Source organism: Seriola lalandi, unplaced genomic scaffold (genome assembly GCF_002814215.2).
Source record: "Seriola lalandi dorsalis isolate HSWRI2012SDOR001 ecotype SW California unplaced genomic scaffold, Sedor1 jcf7180002054520, whole genome shotgun sequence".
Classification (NCBI taxonomy): Eukaryota; Metazoa; Chordata; class Actinopteri; order Carangiformes; family Carangidae; genus Seriola; species Seriola lalandi.
The window spans coordinates 978,000-991,266 of record NW_019525073.1 but is presented as its reverse complement, the minus strand read 5'-3'; the positions used below and the strand labels follow the sequence as shown (position 1 = coordinate 991,266).

At 38.7% G+C, this 13,267-nt stretch overlaps 4 protein-coding genes across 4 annotated transcripts; 3 read left to right on the top strand and 1 right to left on the bottom strand.

The window, feature by feature from the left end:
* Positions 1-750: 750 nt before the first annotated feature.
* On the top strand, positions 751-2,129 carry LOC111660670 (uncharacterized). The gene is made up of 2 exons (XM_023414022.2): positions 751-873; positions 983-2,129. The coding sequence occupies exons 1-2, from the start codon at positions 751-753 to the stop codon at positions 1,313-1,315; spliced, it is 456 nt and encodes a 151-aa protein (XP_023269790.1). The 3' UTR covers positions 1,316-2,129.
* A 2,371-nt stretch (positions 2,130-4,500) lies between these two features.
* LOC147818703 (uncharacterized) lies at positions 4,501-5,697 on the top strand. The gene is made up of 2 exons (XM_087175983.1): positions 4,501-4,605; positions 4,726-5,697. The coding sequence occupies exons 1-2, from the start codon at positions 4,550-4,552 to the stop codon at positions 4,958-4,960; spliced, it is 291 nt and encodes a 96-aa protein (XP_087032109.1). The 5' UTR covers positions 4,501-4,549; the 3' UTR covers positions 4,961-5,697.
* A 2,166-nt stretch (positions 5,698-7,863) lies between these two features.
* Positions 7,864-9,166, bottom strand: LOC111660694 (transcription factor HES-5-like). Its single transcript, XM_023414054.2, has 2 exons — positions 9,029-9,166; positions 7,864-8,921 (listed from the first exon to the last, which is right to left on the bottom strand). The coding sequence occupies exons 1-2, from the start codon at positions 9,149-9,151 to the stop codon at positions 8,484-8,486; spliced, it is 561 nt and encodes a 186-aa protein (XP_023269822.1). The 5' UTR covers positions 9,152-9,166; the 3' UTR covers positions 7,864-8,483.
* A 3,443-nt stretch (positions 9,167-12,609) lies between these two features.
* LOC111660655 (class E basic helix-loop-helix protein 41-like) lies at positions 12,610-13,258 on the top strand. Its single transcript, XM_023414011.2, has 2 exons — positions 12,610-12,732; positions 12,847-13,258. Exons 1-2 carry the CDS (start codon positions 12,610-12,612, stop codon positions 13,177-13,179), a joined length of 456 nt encoding a protein of 151 aa, XP_023269779.1. The 3' UTR covers positions 13,180-13,258.
* Positions 13,259-13,267: the final 9 nt, after the last annotated feature.

The window sequence follows — 13,267 nt, the reverse complement described above, 5'->3', positions numbered from 1 at the left end:
CAGCATCTGTCACTGAAGTCCCTTTGTTGTTCATTGACCACTGCTCAGGGAGTCGGTGTGGGAAACTGAGCTCAGCTTGTTACTCACACTGACTACAAGGCGGCACGTGTCCAAAGACTCTGCTACATCTGGGCAGCAGCAGGATTACTGTCTTGAGTTTATTTTAAATTACATGAATGGACTGCACTGTTTTGTGATATCTTACATTGTTTTGCTAAATGATCATCATTTTGATCATGCAAAATTTAATTAAAAAAATCATGATGTATAAATAAACATCCAACTAAATGATCATTTCAAAATAGACGGATTTCATCTGCTACATTTTAGATTGTGGCTCAATAAAATTGCTAGAAAGAAAAAAAGAAAACAATTTCTTCATATATCTTGTCATCAAGTGTAATTCATGAATCAAAGAATAAATGTTTTCTTCTTCACGTGTGATGGGATGATCAGCGTGTGCTCAGTCAAAGTCATTGATCCCAGCATCAGGCAGCAGATCTGCTCTCTCTACAGGGTCACCACTTTCCCAGAGCTCTGTGAGTCTCTCTCCATCACCCCCCCAGTCCTCCACCTGTTCCCCTGAGATCTAACTATTGTCCCCCGGGTAATGTAATACCATTCAGCACATTGCGGGTCCAAATGTCCTATTGTCTCACTGAGCTCTCTGATTGGTTGAGACTGTGAGAAACTCCAGCCAGACCAAGACCCACACATTCATATGGAGATGTGGGACTATAAATAGGAGGGATGAAGCCAGCAGAGATCAGATCCTCTCTACAGAGACCTCTACAGCACAGAGATCCAGCCATGACACCTACAATCACTGCAGCAATGACCAACTCTGAGGAGCACCTGACCCTGACCCACAAGGTAAATGGGAGATTCAAGACTTAAACATTATTATTAAAATGTCTTTTGTTTAATGCTATCACTTTACTGCAGAATAAGTTTATTAATGACTTTATTCTTCTCTCTGCAGCTCAGAAAACCTCTGGTGGAGAAGTTACGCAGAGAGCGAATCAACAGCAGCATCGAGCAGCTCAAGTCTCTCCTAGATCCAGGGTTCCTCAAACAGCAGCCAGACTCCAAGCTGGAGAAAGCAGACATCCTGGAGATGACAGTTTGCTTCCTGACACAGCTGCAGCAGCAGAATCAACAGCAGAGAAGACTGCTGAACCTCGTCAACAAGCTGCAGTCTTCCTCTGAGAAGAGCCTGATGGAGGCTGACTTCTCTCTCCTGAGCTCCACAGTCCAGACCTGCATCACCAAAGAGAAGAGTCCAGTCAACAGCGCCCTCTGGAGGCCGTGGTAGACACCTACAGACTGGACTTACTAGCAGACAAACTCAGATGACCATGTTGGTCAAAGATTACTTGAACTGAATTCTATGAAATTTAAAGAGTCGTTCTTCTGTGTGAACAGAAGCTTGTATTTTGTTTCTTTGTGTAAGATGAGATTTCCTAATGGAAATGACAACAACAATATCTTTCTAATGAAGAAAGAGAACATCTTGTCATGCATGTTGCATGAATCAAATGTGATTGCATCAGCAATTATTTTTTATTATACTTCACTGTACTTCATGTATATGCAGAAAACAATGCTCTTACAGCATTTTAAAATTTTGATTGGTATTGATCATATTGATCAGAAACCTTAACTCTTCTTTTTGTTCGTATTGTGTCATAATTGACTTTAAGCTCTTGTATGATACGAGATCCAGACGTATATTATTTTTTTCCACATTTTCTTGCTACTTATAATTACATAAAATTTTGTAGTGACTATCATGTTTTCCTTTATGAACATGAACGTGTTTGGTGGTCATTCACCCACTTTCATCACACTGATAATACTATCTGATCTGTTTTAAGGTCAGTTTATACCTTTTGCTTCTGCTTTTTTGAAGAGCAAATTACTTTCTAGTAATATTAACTAGCCGTTTCTATTCTCTAGTTTTTTGTCCTTTATAAAGACAGTTGTTCCTTTACTCTCCTTGAGTATATGTCTTGTAGAAATCTGCAAATCATTGTTGTGATGTATCATCACCTATTGTCAGCTTTTCATATCTGTTGTAGCTCGACTTCGCTTATGAAATAAACAAACATTGCTATTTTAAAACTCTATGTCCTTTTCTCATTTTGTCTTTTTATGAAATTTACATTTTATCTCTTTTGGTTCTGCTGCCATTGATAACTTTAGAATAGAAGACAGAGAAGAAGTTTCACTGAATTATATAAATCAAGCTAAAGAAAGTGTTGAAAGTGTGACTACATTCATCTTTACTCCACTGTTTCAAAAGTTTGCTATACCAATTATCCTGACATTGGGCAAGAGGTACACCCTGGACAGCTCGCCAGTCTTGTTTCAAAAGTAATATTCAAAACTAAATTGCAAAAACATTGTCTCAAACTTAGCTCACTGAAATCTCAAGAAACCCCTCATTACCACCCTCACACATAACAGGAATCTAGGAAACTAAATATTCTCAAGGCAAAAAGCAAAAGACTCAGTAATCTCACTATTTGAAAAACTTTGCAACGCCTCACTGACCTTTCCTGTTGGCTCACTGCTTTAATCAAGGGGTGGGGTGTTGGAGGTGTTGGGGGGACACCCACTCAAGCCCCTAGAGGCAAGTTTGTGATTTTGAGTAATATGAAAAAAGTTTGACTTTGATTTTGACTATACTGGTTGTATTTAGTGTTGGTGGTGTATGCAGATGCACAGATGCTGAGTTTTCTCATAAAGTCAGTTTACTTCCAGAAAAATGCATCTGACTGACCGACAGAGTAATAAATAAACAAGAATATGTAAAAGAAATTACATGATATTTACATCAATAAGTTGCTATTGTGCCAGAAACCTGGCAATGTCTTTGTAATGCCTACAGACACTTTAAAGGTTAGATTATTGATGAAGCTCTAAAGTTATAATCCGTAAGCAGTGATGAGAGAATTATTAAGATTTTTTTATTTTACTTAAGTAGAAGTAGCAATACCACAACGCAAAGTACAAGTACTCATAATGCAGAAAAAAGGCCCCTGTTAGAGTTTTATTATAATGATATATTATATTACAGGATATTTAATACTGATGCATTAATGTGAAAATGCTTTTGTAGTTTGTCAATATGGAGCTAATTTTAACTCATCTGTATACTACTTTAATTTATAACAGTGCACTCTAAACTTATCTCGTGTTTTCTATACAAAATCTTAATTTTTAACTTCTGGCAAAAACTTTAGTTTAATGGAGTGAAAATGTCGTGGAATATAAGTATAAAGTTGCATAGAATAGAAATACCAAAGTACATAATTGTACTTAAGTGCAGTACTTCAGTAAATGTACTTTGTAACTTTACACCAAAGTCTGTAAGATTATTGTTTTTTTTCCAGCTAGATTCATAATCATCATGTTTTTCTTCTCTTTATTTAAATCTCTTTGATGCACATGAGTGTATGTGCTTCGAGACAGTGAATCTTGTGTTCTTGTCTGTGATAAATGTCTTTTCTTGTTCATAATAATCTGTGAGCACGCTATAAGACAACTGCAAACTGGCGTGTAACCAGGTTCAGGTGGAATTACTTACCCTGCTTATCTCCTCTCCATCTGTCTCTGTGTCTATCTGCTGTCTGTGCAGGCGGCTCAGGTTTACCAGCGCCCCCACACCTCCCTTACACAAGGCTGAACGTGCCCTGGTCACACGCCCTCCTCTCTCTCTCTGGTGCTGGGAGCCACCGCGACACACGGCTTCCCACACTTCTGTATGCAGCCCGCTCAGCCGCACACACAATAGAAGTGTGTCTGCTCTCACAAAGCCTCAGGACTGTTCTCAGGCAGGGAAAAGACAGAAGGCCACTTCACAGATAAACCATCTGGTTCAGCTGTAACTCACTGCACAGACACACACAGTGAGAAAATATTTCTTTAAAACTTTATTACTATAAATTTGTTACTTAATTTATATAAGAATGTTTATTTCATAGATGGTATAAGGTTTTATTTGTTTATTTATTTATTTATAGAAGTAAATGAAAGTTTTGTTGTTAAATGAATTAAACACTAACAGTGAAAATGATGTCCAGTTATTGAAATGGTATATCACCTTCTGACATTAGATGTTTTAATACTTTTTTTTTTTTTTTAACTTTGCCCATGCTGTTCAGTATTTATTGTCATTTAATATTTTATTTTCACTTCACATTCCTAGACTAATATCATTTCAGGGTCTTCATCAGGTCTAAATATCACAGTAAGAAAAAAATAGTAAGACATTTTTTTTTCCCATGTCCACCTTGGGAAAAACATTTTCCCACTGACCTCCCTGATGTGTGGCATACAGATAAAGCATCCCACCTGTTCTCTGTGACAGCCATTAAATTCACTCTATTGTCCCATGCTCTGAGGCTCCTGATTGGCTGAGCAGCAGGGAGAGCGCAGTCTGAGCAGCATAAATGCAGAGCGGAGACGCACATGTCAACAGAGACGTTTTCTGAACCTTCGCAAGCGACTCCTGAACTCACCACCACCAGACACAAGCTCTGAAATGGCTCTGTATGCGGACCTCGCTCTTCAGGACACCATGAAGGAACAGCTCTTTAGGTAAGCCAAAACTGTCAATTAGAAATTTGTTTTAATTTCTGTATAAGTCTATATTTATTTAAGTTATTTTTGCTTAACTGATGAACATATTACTAAAAGACATGGCTTTGTTTTTCTCAGGTGTAAACTCCACATGTTGGAGAGGAAATGCAGCACTGGAGTGGAGAAGCTGAAGGCTCTGATTGAAGAACACCTACACAACGGCATCCCTGTTTCAGACATCCTGGAGAAAACAAAGTCCTTCCTCACCTTGAGAAAAGCCCTGCTGTCACACAGTGGCTACTCCAAATATTCAAGGGACATTTTACGGCTGTTTCCTGATGCCGAGGAAGACGTGGCTCCACTCTGCTTTTAATGAGGCCCAGGGATGGACAATAGAGCGTCACAGAAGTTTTTTGATCTGTGAAAGAAAGAAATGCGTTATTTGCATTTTGTGGAGTGGACATGCAAAGACTGATGTGGATCGTTCGCATCATCCAAGCATTTTAGAGAAGAAATTTCCACCTCGCCTTTCTGGCTGTGGATTCAGTCTGACTTCAACCACAGCCCGAGGAAGAAAAGTGGACATGGAGCTGAGGGTGGAGGGGTTACTGACTAAACAGGAGACTGTTAAAACATGTTGTGCTGCTATTTGTGGGATTTATGATTCTAGTGGTTGTAGAACGAGACCACAGAAGATAAATCCAGTGTGTTAACTATGCAGGAATTAGTTGCTGATGTTTAAATATATAGGACCAAAATGTTTTTTAATGGATTTTATTTTACATTCAGAATTTTTACTGTTTAACTTCAGTGAAATCTGCTTAAAATTTTAAGCCAAACAACAATGTTAACCTACTATTTCCTGTGAAAAAGACTGTATAGGCTAATATTGTGTGATTATAGTTTGGATACTGCCTTGTTTCAAGGTTTAATGTGTCATATTCTTAAACACCAACCTTTCTTCTGAAAAGGGATTTGTTATTATTTTGTGTATGCCATGTATGCATATTTTATTGTTTTATGCATCACTTTAATTTCTATTCATCCAAAGTGGATTCAGATTTGTTTTGATGTTTTTGCAGTTTTCAAGAAAATAAAAATATAAAAGATGAAGAAGTCCTCTCATGTCACCTCATTTAAATTACTTCTGGGGAGTAACATCATTAAAACTGACAATTTTCCACCAAAAAAATGAATTCAGAACTTCACAACCAATGCTTTTTAAACACCGTGCTCCATGTCACAGCCACCATGACGCAGGCAGCTGTCAAGCTGAAGAAAAACCTGAACAAAGCAACACAGAAACAAAAGCAGATGCTTGTGTTAAAGACACAGGGTCTCCATGAATCACAGTCTATGAGCTTTGCATTCACCAAATCTGTCAGACAGCTCTCCGCTACCAGCATCAAAATACCATATGAGAGAATACCTTTTATAGGAGTGGTTCAGCCCACCAGTACAAATACCGAGTGTGAGGATTGGCTTTCCCCATGACACCCAGACTTTGAGGCGTTTGTTGTTTTTTTTCTGTTAAGTAATGACTCAGTTTGCATTGCACTTAAGTTTATATTCAGGGGACATACTCCCCCGTGGATTTTTTCCCCCCATTCACAGCATCTACAGTTCATGCGGTATTTACTGTATCAAGCCATTTGTACATCATTTGGGGAAAACATGATAGTTGCCCATGGAAAAGGAAAATCATCCAGAGCCGGCATCATATTTTGAATCTAATTGTTCTCTGTCTCCATCATTCTGAAACAAACAACAAACAAACAAACAACAAATTGTATCAATGACTAATTTTCACTACTGCCACATAAAAAGAAGCAAAAATTATAAGGAATGAATTTGGCATAAACAGCATCACTAATCTTTGAAACCTATTTTTGAGTAGAGTTCACAGATTTAGTGTTTAGATGATAAAATCTACATTTCTAGATCCAGACGATAATAACATGTGCTGCTCTAACTGACCAGTCATGGATCCACAACAATGTCTTCACAACTCTGAACTGAATATCAGGCCAGCAGAATAGCATTTACTCTAGTATTATTCTTTTTTTTAAAGGAATTGCGTGAAAATGCAAATTGAATTACTGCATTTTCTTTTTAATCGTCTTGACTTTGCTGGGCTGAAGAGCAGCAGCAGAACAGGTGTGCTAACAAGGCAGCTCACACAGGTGCCTTGATTGTTCTTTGTTCTGTGTCCTGAGCTCATTCTCTGTTTGTCCTTCAGCTGAGCTGATTCCCTCTGTCCTTTCACCTTTGTTCCTGAGTGTGTTGAGTGAGTTCATTTCATTTTATTTCCTCAAGTCGTGTTTATTTTGTTGTTAGGTAGTACATCTAATCTCCTTGGTTTGTTCTACATTGCAATCATTTTCAAGTTTACATGAATCTTAATAAAGTCCCCAATAGCTTTCTATAATTTCTTCAATATCTAAAATGTTAGTCTGTTATTTTTCTTCACCAGATGCTTTGAGGAAGGAACACTATTTCATAATCATGGATTGTGTATTTAAAGGAAAATCCAACGCTTTCTAAGAAATCACATTTCTTATTCCTGTGCCGCAGGACAGACTGGTGAATATTTGTGAACATGCAGCACTCTCCTCTAAAGTTAGAAACTAAAGGGAGAATCTTGAAATGTGCAATGTCATCCCTGATGCTGTGAGGCCATAAAATGTTTGTTGTTTCGTACACCGAAATGAGTGTCTTATATCTTAAACCTTATGTCCAATTTAAAATCTGGATGAAACCTGTTATGAGATACACTACACAGCTACTGTAGATTATGGGGTAAGCGTAACTTGTGCTTTCTCCACAAGTTTTCACATCTCATTTCCTCTTCTCTTCTTCATTCTTTTCCACCTTTTCTACTCTCTTCTTCACTCTTCAAATCCAGACTTCCTCCTCTGTCCTCTTCTCACCCGCTCTCCACTCCACTCCTCCTGGTTCTTCATCACATATTTTCCTTGTCTCTTCTCCAAACTTTGGGTTTTTACTCCTTTCTCACTCCCCTCATCATCTCTTCACCTAATCCTGCTCCTTCTCCTGATCCACAGGTTGTCCTGTCCTTTCACCTTGCTCTCTTACTCAATTTCATTTTCATCATAGTTGTCTGTCAAAGTTAAGATGGCAACTGTGACATTTTGCTGCTCAGGTTTACCAAAGGGTGGTGTTACTGAGAAATATGCATGCTGTTCATATCCTCTATTGTGAAACACATTTTGATTTATATTTGAAAAATTAGACGATCACACAGTTTTTCTTTTTGTTTTTTTCTGTGATTGTTTTAATGCACATCACTTGGCTTGAAGAGATACATTCATTTTGAGACATTTTCCAAAGAACAGGCCCTTCATTGAAGGTATGAGTGCTGTCACTCACAGAGTAATAAAGCAGCACATTTGATTTCTTGTTCATACATAAACTTCATCTGCTGAAAATGCAGACAAGATATTAAGATATTCAAAGATATATCATAAGGGACATTTCAGTCAGTGGGGTATGTGAATATCACATATAAATCTTATACATGTTCAACATGAATAGCTGTGTCTCCATGGAAGAAAATAGGTATACATCACTGTCAGTGTTACCAACAATATATAGGCTTTTCCACAGAGGACAATAATGTCTACTGCACAGAGTAACACCTGAATCAGAAATATGTGACTACTTTTGCATTGCAAGATAGTAGCCAACCTGTTGTCTGCAAATATCACAGAAACAAAGAATTTAAACTTTACAAAAGCTAATAAAAAGGAAAACATAGCAGTGTCATGTGCAATGACTCTTCAAAAACGAGATGACCACAAGAATGAGTCTGGTGCTCTTACAAGATTACAGAGTTTCGCTCTTGAGCTTCACTTTTCTACAAGTCCTTAAGGTGTCTACCACGGCCTCCAGAGGGCGCTGTTGACTGGACTCTTCTCTTTGGCAATGCTGGTCTGGACTGTGGAGCTCAGGAGAGAGAAGTCAGCCTCCATCAGGTTCTTATCAGAGGAAGACTGCAGCTTGTTGACGTGGTTCAGGAGTCTTCTCTGGGTCTGTGTCATCACCTCCTCCTTGGACAAGAAGTGGGCCACCTCTTGGACACATCTGGAGTAGCCCTGATCAACAGCTGCCATGTCCACAGCTTGATGCTGATGCTGATGCTGTTGCTGCTGCAGCTGTGTCAGGAAGCAAACTGTCATCTCCAGGATGTCTGCTTTCTCCAGCTTGGAGTCTGGCTGCTGTTTGAGGAACTCTGGACCCAGGAGAGACTTGAGCTGCTCGATGCTGCTGTTGATTCGCTCTCTGCGTAACTTCTCCACCAGAGGTTTTCTGAGCTGCAGAGAGAAGAACAAAGTCATTAATAAACTTATTCTGGAGGAAAAGTGTGCATTGAACAAAGACATTTTCATGATAATGTTTAAGTCTTGAATCTCCAATTTACCTTGTGGGTCAGAGTCAGGTGCTCCTCAGAGTTGGTCATTGCTGCAGTGATTGTAGGTGTCATGGCTGGATCTCTGTGCTGTAGAGGTCTCTGTAGAGAGGATCTGATCTCTGCTGGCTTCATCCCTCCTATTTATAGTCCCACATCTCCATATGAATGTGTGGGTCTTGGTCTGGCTGGAGTTTCTCACAGTCTCAACCAATCAGAGAGCTCAGTAAGACAATAAGGGATGTAGGACGCTGAAGGGTGTTATTGCCTTAGGGATAATAGTTAGATCTCAGGGGAACAGGTGGGGGACTGAGAGGGTGGGGGGGACTCAGAAATCTGTGTGAATCTGGGAAAGTGGTGACCCTGTAGAGAGCAGATCTGCTGCTTGATGCTGGGATCAATGACTTTGACTGAGCACACGCTGATCATCCCATCACACATGTGGGATAAAGATAATTTAAACAATTTACATTTTCATTTTTCTGAACATGAGTATATTTTATTTTTATATAAGAAAAACACATCAAATTCAACATAAAGAGTCTAAGTGCAACACACAGAGTATAAAGTACCCCCCTACTTGGTTGGTTTCTTATCAACTGGGTGGTCAGCCAATGTTGCTGAATCAGCAGTTAAACTTTGATAGAGTAATATCAAACCCTGGATTAAACAGAACCATTTTAATAGTTTTCAACCACGAAGCATGAAGATGATTTGATCATGTTTCAAAGTTTGATCACAGCTATTACAAATAAGCTTTTACTTCAAATTCATAGTCCTAGTGCACCATGACCAGGACCTGATCATTTCGGGAGTGGGTTCCCTTTTATTTGTCCCGTCAAAATAAACCGCCTGGAATGCAGAGGAACAATCTGAATCTAAAGCAGGGGAGAAACAAGAGCTTTTGAATGTTCATTAATCCTTAGCATGACAGAATTCCTCATAGACATTTTACAAAAGCCTGGTAATGACGAGTCTAGATGACAGGAATTTCCATTCACAGGCAGTGAGACAAAACTCGTAAACTGACTCCATAATTAATGTGATGTGCAACCAGACACACTTCTTTTGTTCTTGGAAGCAGTGAATGGACCGAGTGTGGGAAACCAGAGAAAACTCACTCACAGAGCCCCTGTGGGACAATAGAGACGGACCAGACAAAGGCGTCTGTGAGGGGGAGGAGGAATTCTTTACTACTGAATTTTAAATGTTTACATTTTTACTCCCTAAAGCTGACATTACGTATATTTAGATTATATATTTCATTTTTACTTCAAAAATTAAATCACACGTGGGAAAAATCGAAATGTCTACATTCATAGTTTGTTAAAAGAAATTCAATTAGGCCTTCATTTAAAAAAAAGAAAGGATGATTAAACATGATTGTTTTGTTTAATTTATAATACTTACAACTGACATAAAATACATTGTACAATTCTAAAATTATTTTTAAAACATAAATACTTTAAATTTCCCATTTAACTTTAGCATTATAAGCTGTATATATATATATACAGCTTATAATGCTTTTAATTTGATAATTTAACCATTTAATAAATGGCAGATGTAGCATAAGTATTTATTGTTTTGTTGTAATATGTCAAAAACTAAAAACATTTCTGTGAAAATGGATAAGCAGAAAATGAATCACTATATAGTAAAAAACTATTCAAACATGTCTTCAAAGTTAGAATTGTTGAAAAATACTGTTCCTTATTAAACACTTAAGTAAGCAAATGAACTCTAAAATGCCTTATATCTGCTTGCTATTACATTACAGTGTGTTATAAACCTATTCAATGTATGTTTATATACTGTTTATAAAGTGTCAGGTTTAAAATGATGTAAAAATATGGAGTTTTAAGCTGAATCTAATTATAAACTCTGCTGCCAAATACATTTAGTTGATTGGTTGTTAAGTTACAACCCAAGTCAAAATAATTGTGTTTATCTCTCCAGCTCTCTTCTCCTAATTGAGAGTGTCTTAACAACAAACTTCACCCTCAGGGGAGCTGGGAGCTGCTTGTGTGGGGATGAATTAGCATTTAACAAGGCACATGTCTATTGTTGAGTGGGAGTGCTGTCAATGGGCAGAGTGTGGGAAAGCTGAGAGAGCAGAGTCACAGTTCAGTGTGATTAGCATCCTCAGCCCCACCAGCACCTGACTATTCTCCAAAGGGAGTTGGCACACTTCAGAAGAAGATTCCTCCCTCTCCTTATTCTCTTTTTTTTCTATATTTCTTTCACTGTCTGGCTCTCTGTGGTGCCAACTCACTAACTTTTGCCAACTTAATTTCCCCTCTGTTTAACGGGTCATCATTTCAATCTAAGCCTTTTTATTTACTCCATTGATGGTTGCCAAACTGTCAGGGCAATGTGTCCCTAAAAACAAAGGTTATCAAGACTTTGTTTTTCCTAATGTTTTGACACACACATGCCTTTATATAAATGCCATGTTTTTAAAGAAACTTCCAAATGAACTGACTATTCAACAAGCAAAAAGATCTCATGGTGCAGAGGGTGGTCTCTGGATTGAACAGAAAAGACAGGGATGAAAAGTTTGTTGGATTTATAGATCAAAATAAAATGGGAATTTGGTATTCCTTGAACCATTTATCAATTACCTGGAACCAACTTTTGGACATTATAAAACAGTTTAAATATTGTGGTAAATAATATGAATAATAATAATGTCTTTTTAGTATATGCCAATACCCTTTAAAAAAAAAACAGCCTCTGCCTTTCTTTCCCTCCAGATGGTTCGTGCCATCAGATTCTGTCCTTTCACAGCACAGGGCAATAGTCATCAATGAAGCATTCAAACTCCTATTGTGCTGCATTGATCATAGCTCACAGGATTCAGTGTGGGAAACTCCGACCAACTCTTAACTCACTGGAAAAACCTGTCACAAGACACGAGGCTCTGTTTCATCTGGACAACTTTCAGATGAGAGAGATCTACTCTTGTCACTTATCACCATTTTACTCAGCTAATACTTTATTTTATGCACCTAGTTTGAGGAATTGTGTCCACCAGTACAATTGTGTAGCCTTAAAAGGACCCTCAGCACCTGACCATAATAATGATATATGCTGGCTTTAACACAGGTAAAATGTGAATGTTAAAGAAATGTTGATTGCTTTTAAAGTATAACACTTCATTTCAAATTCAGATATATTTCAGATATCAAGGGCACATAGTTGTTTCAACAGCACAAATATAACAAATCTTCTAATGTATGGAGGTGTTCTGAATGTTGTCACTGTCCCATGTGTGTGATGGGATGATCAGCATGTGTTCAGTCAAAGTCATTGATCTGAGAATCAGGCAGCAGATCTGATCTCTCTACAGGGTCACCACTTTCCCAGATTCACACAGAGCTCTGTGAGTCTCTCTCCATCACCCCCCAGTCCTCCACCTGTTCCCCTGAGATCTAACTATTGTCCCCCGGGCAATAACAGCATTCGGCATGTTGCTGCTCTACATCCCTTATTGTCTTACTGAGCTCTCTGATTGGTTGAGACTGTGAGAAACTCCAGCCAGACCAAGACCCACACATTCATATGGAGATGTGGGACTATAAATAGGAGGGATGAAGCCAGCAGAGATCAGATTCTCTCTACAGAGACCTCTACAGCACAGAGATCCAGCCATGACACCTACAATCACTGCAACAATGACCAACTCTGAGGAGCACCTGACTCTGACCCACAAGGTAAATTGGAGATTCAAGAAGACTCAATCTTTATCCATGACAGGTTGTCTTTGTTCATATTCACACTTTTCCTCCAGAATAAGTTTATTAATGACTTTGTTCTTCTCTCTGCAGCTCAGAAAACCTCTGGTGGAGAAGTTACGCAGAGAGCGAATCAACAGCAGCATCGAGCAGCTCAAGTCTCTCCTAGATCCAGGGTTCCTCAAACAGCAGCCAGACTCCAAGCTGGAGAAAGCAGACATCCTGGAGATGACAGTTTGCTTCCTGACACAGCTGCAGCAGCAGAATCAACAGCAGAGAAAACTGCTGAACCTCGTCAACAAGCTGCAGTCTTCCTCTGAGAAGAGCCTGATAGAGGCTGACTTCTCTCTCCTGAGCTCCACAGTCCAGACCTGCATCACCAAAGAGAAGAGTCCAGTCAACAGCGCCCTCTGGAGGCCGTGGTAGACACCTACAGACTGAACTTACTAGCAGACAAACTCAGATGACCATGTTGGTCAAAGATTACTTGAACTGAATTCTATGAAATTTAAAG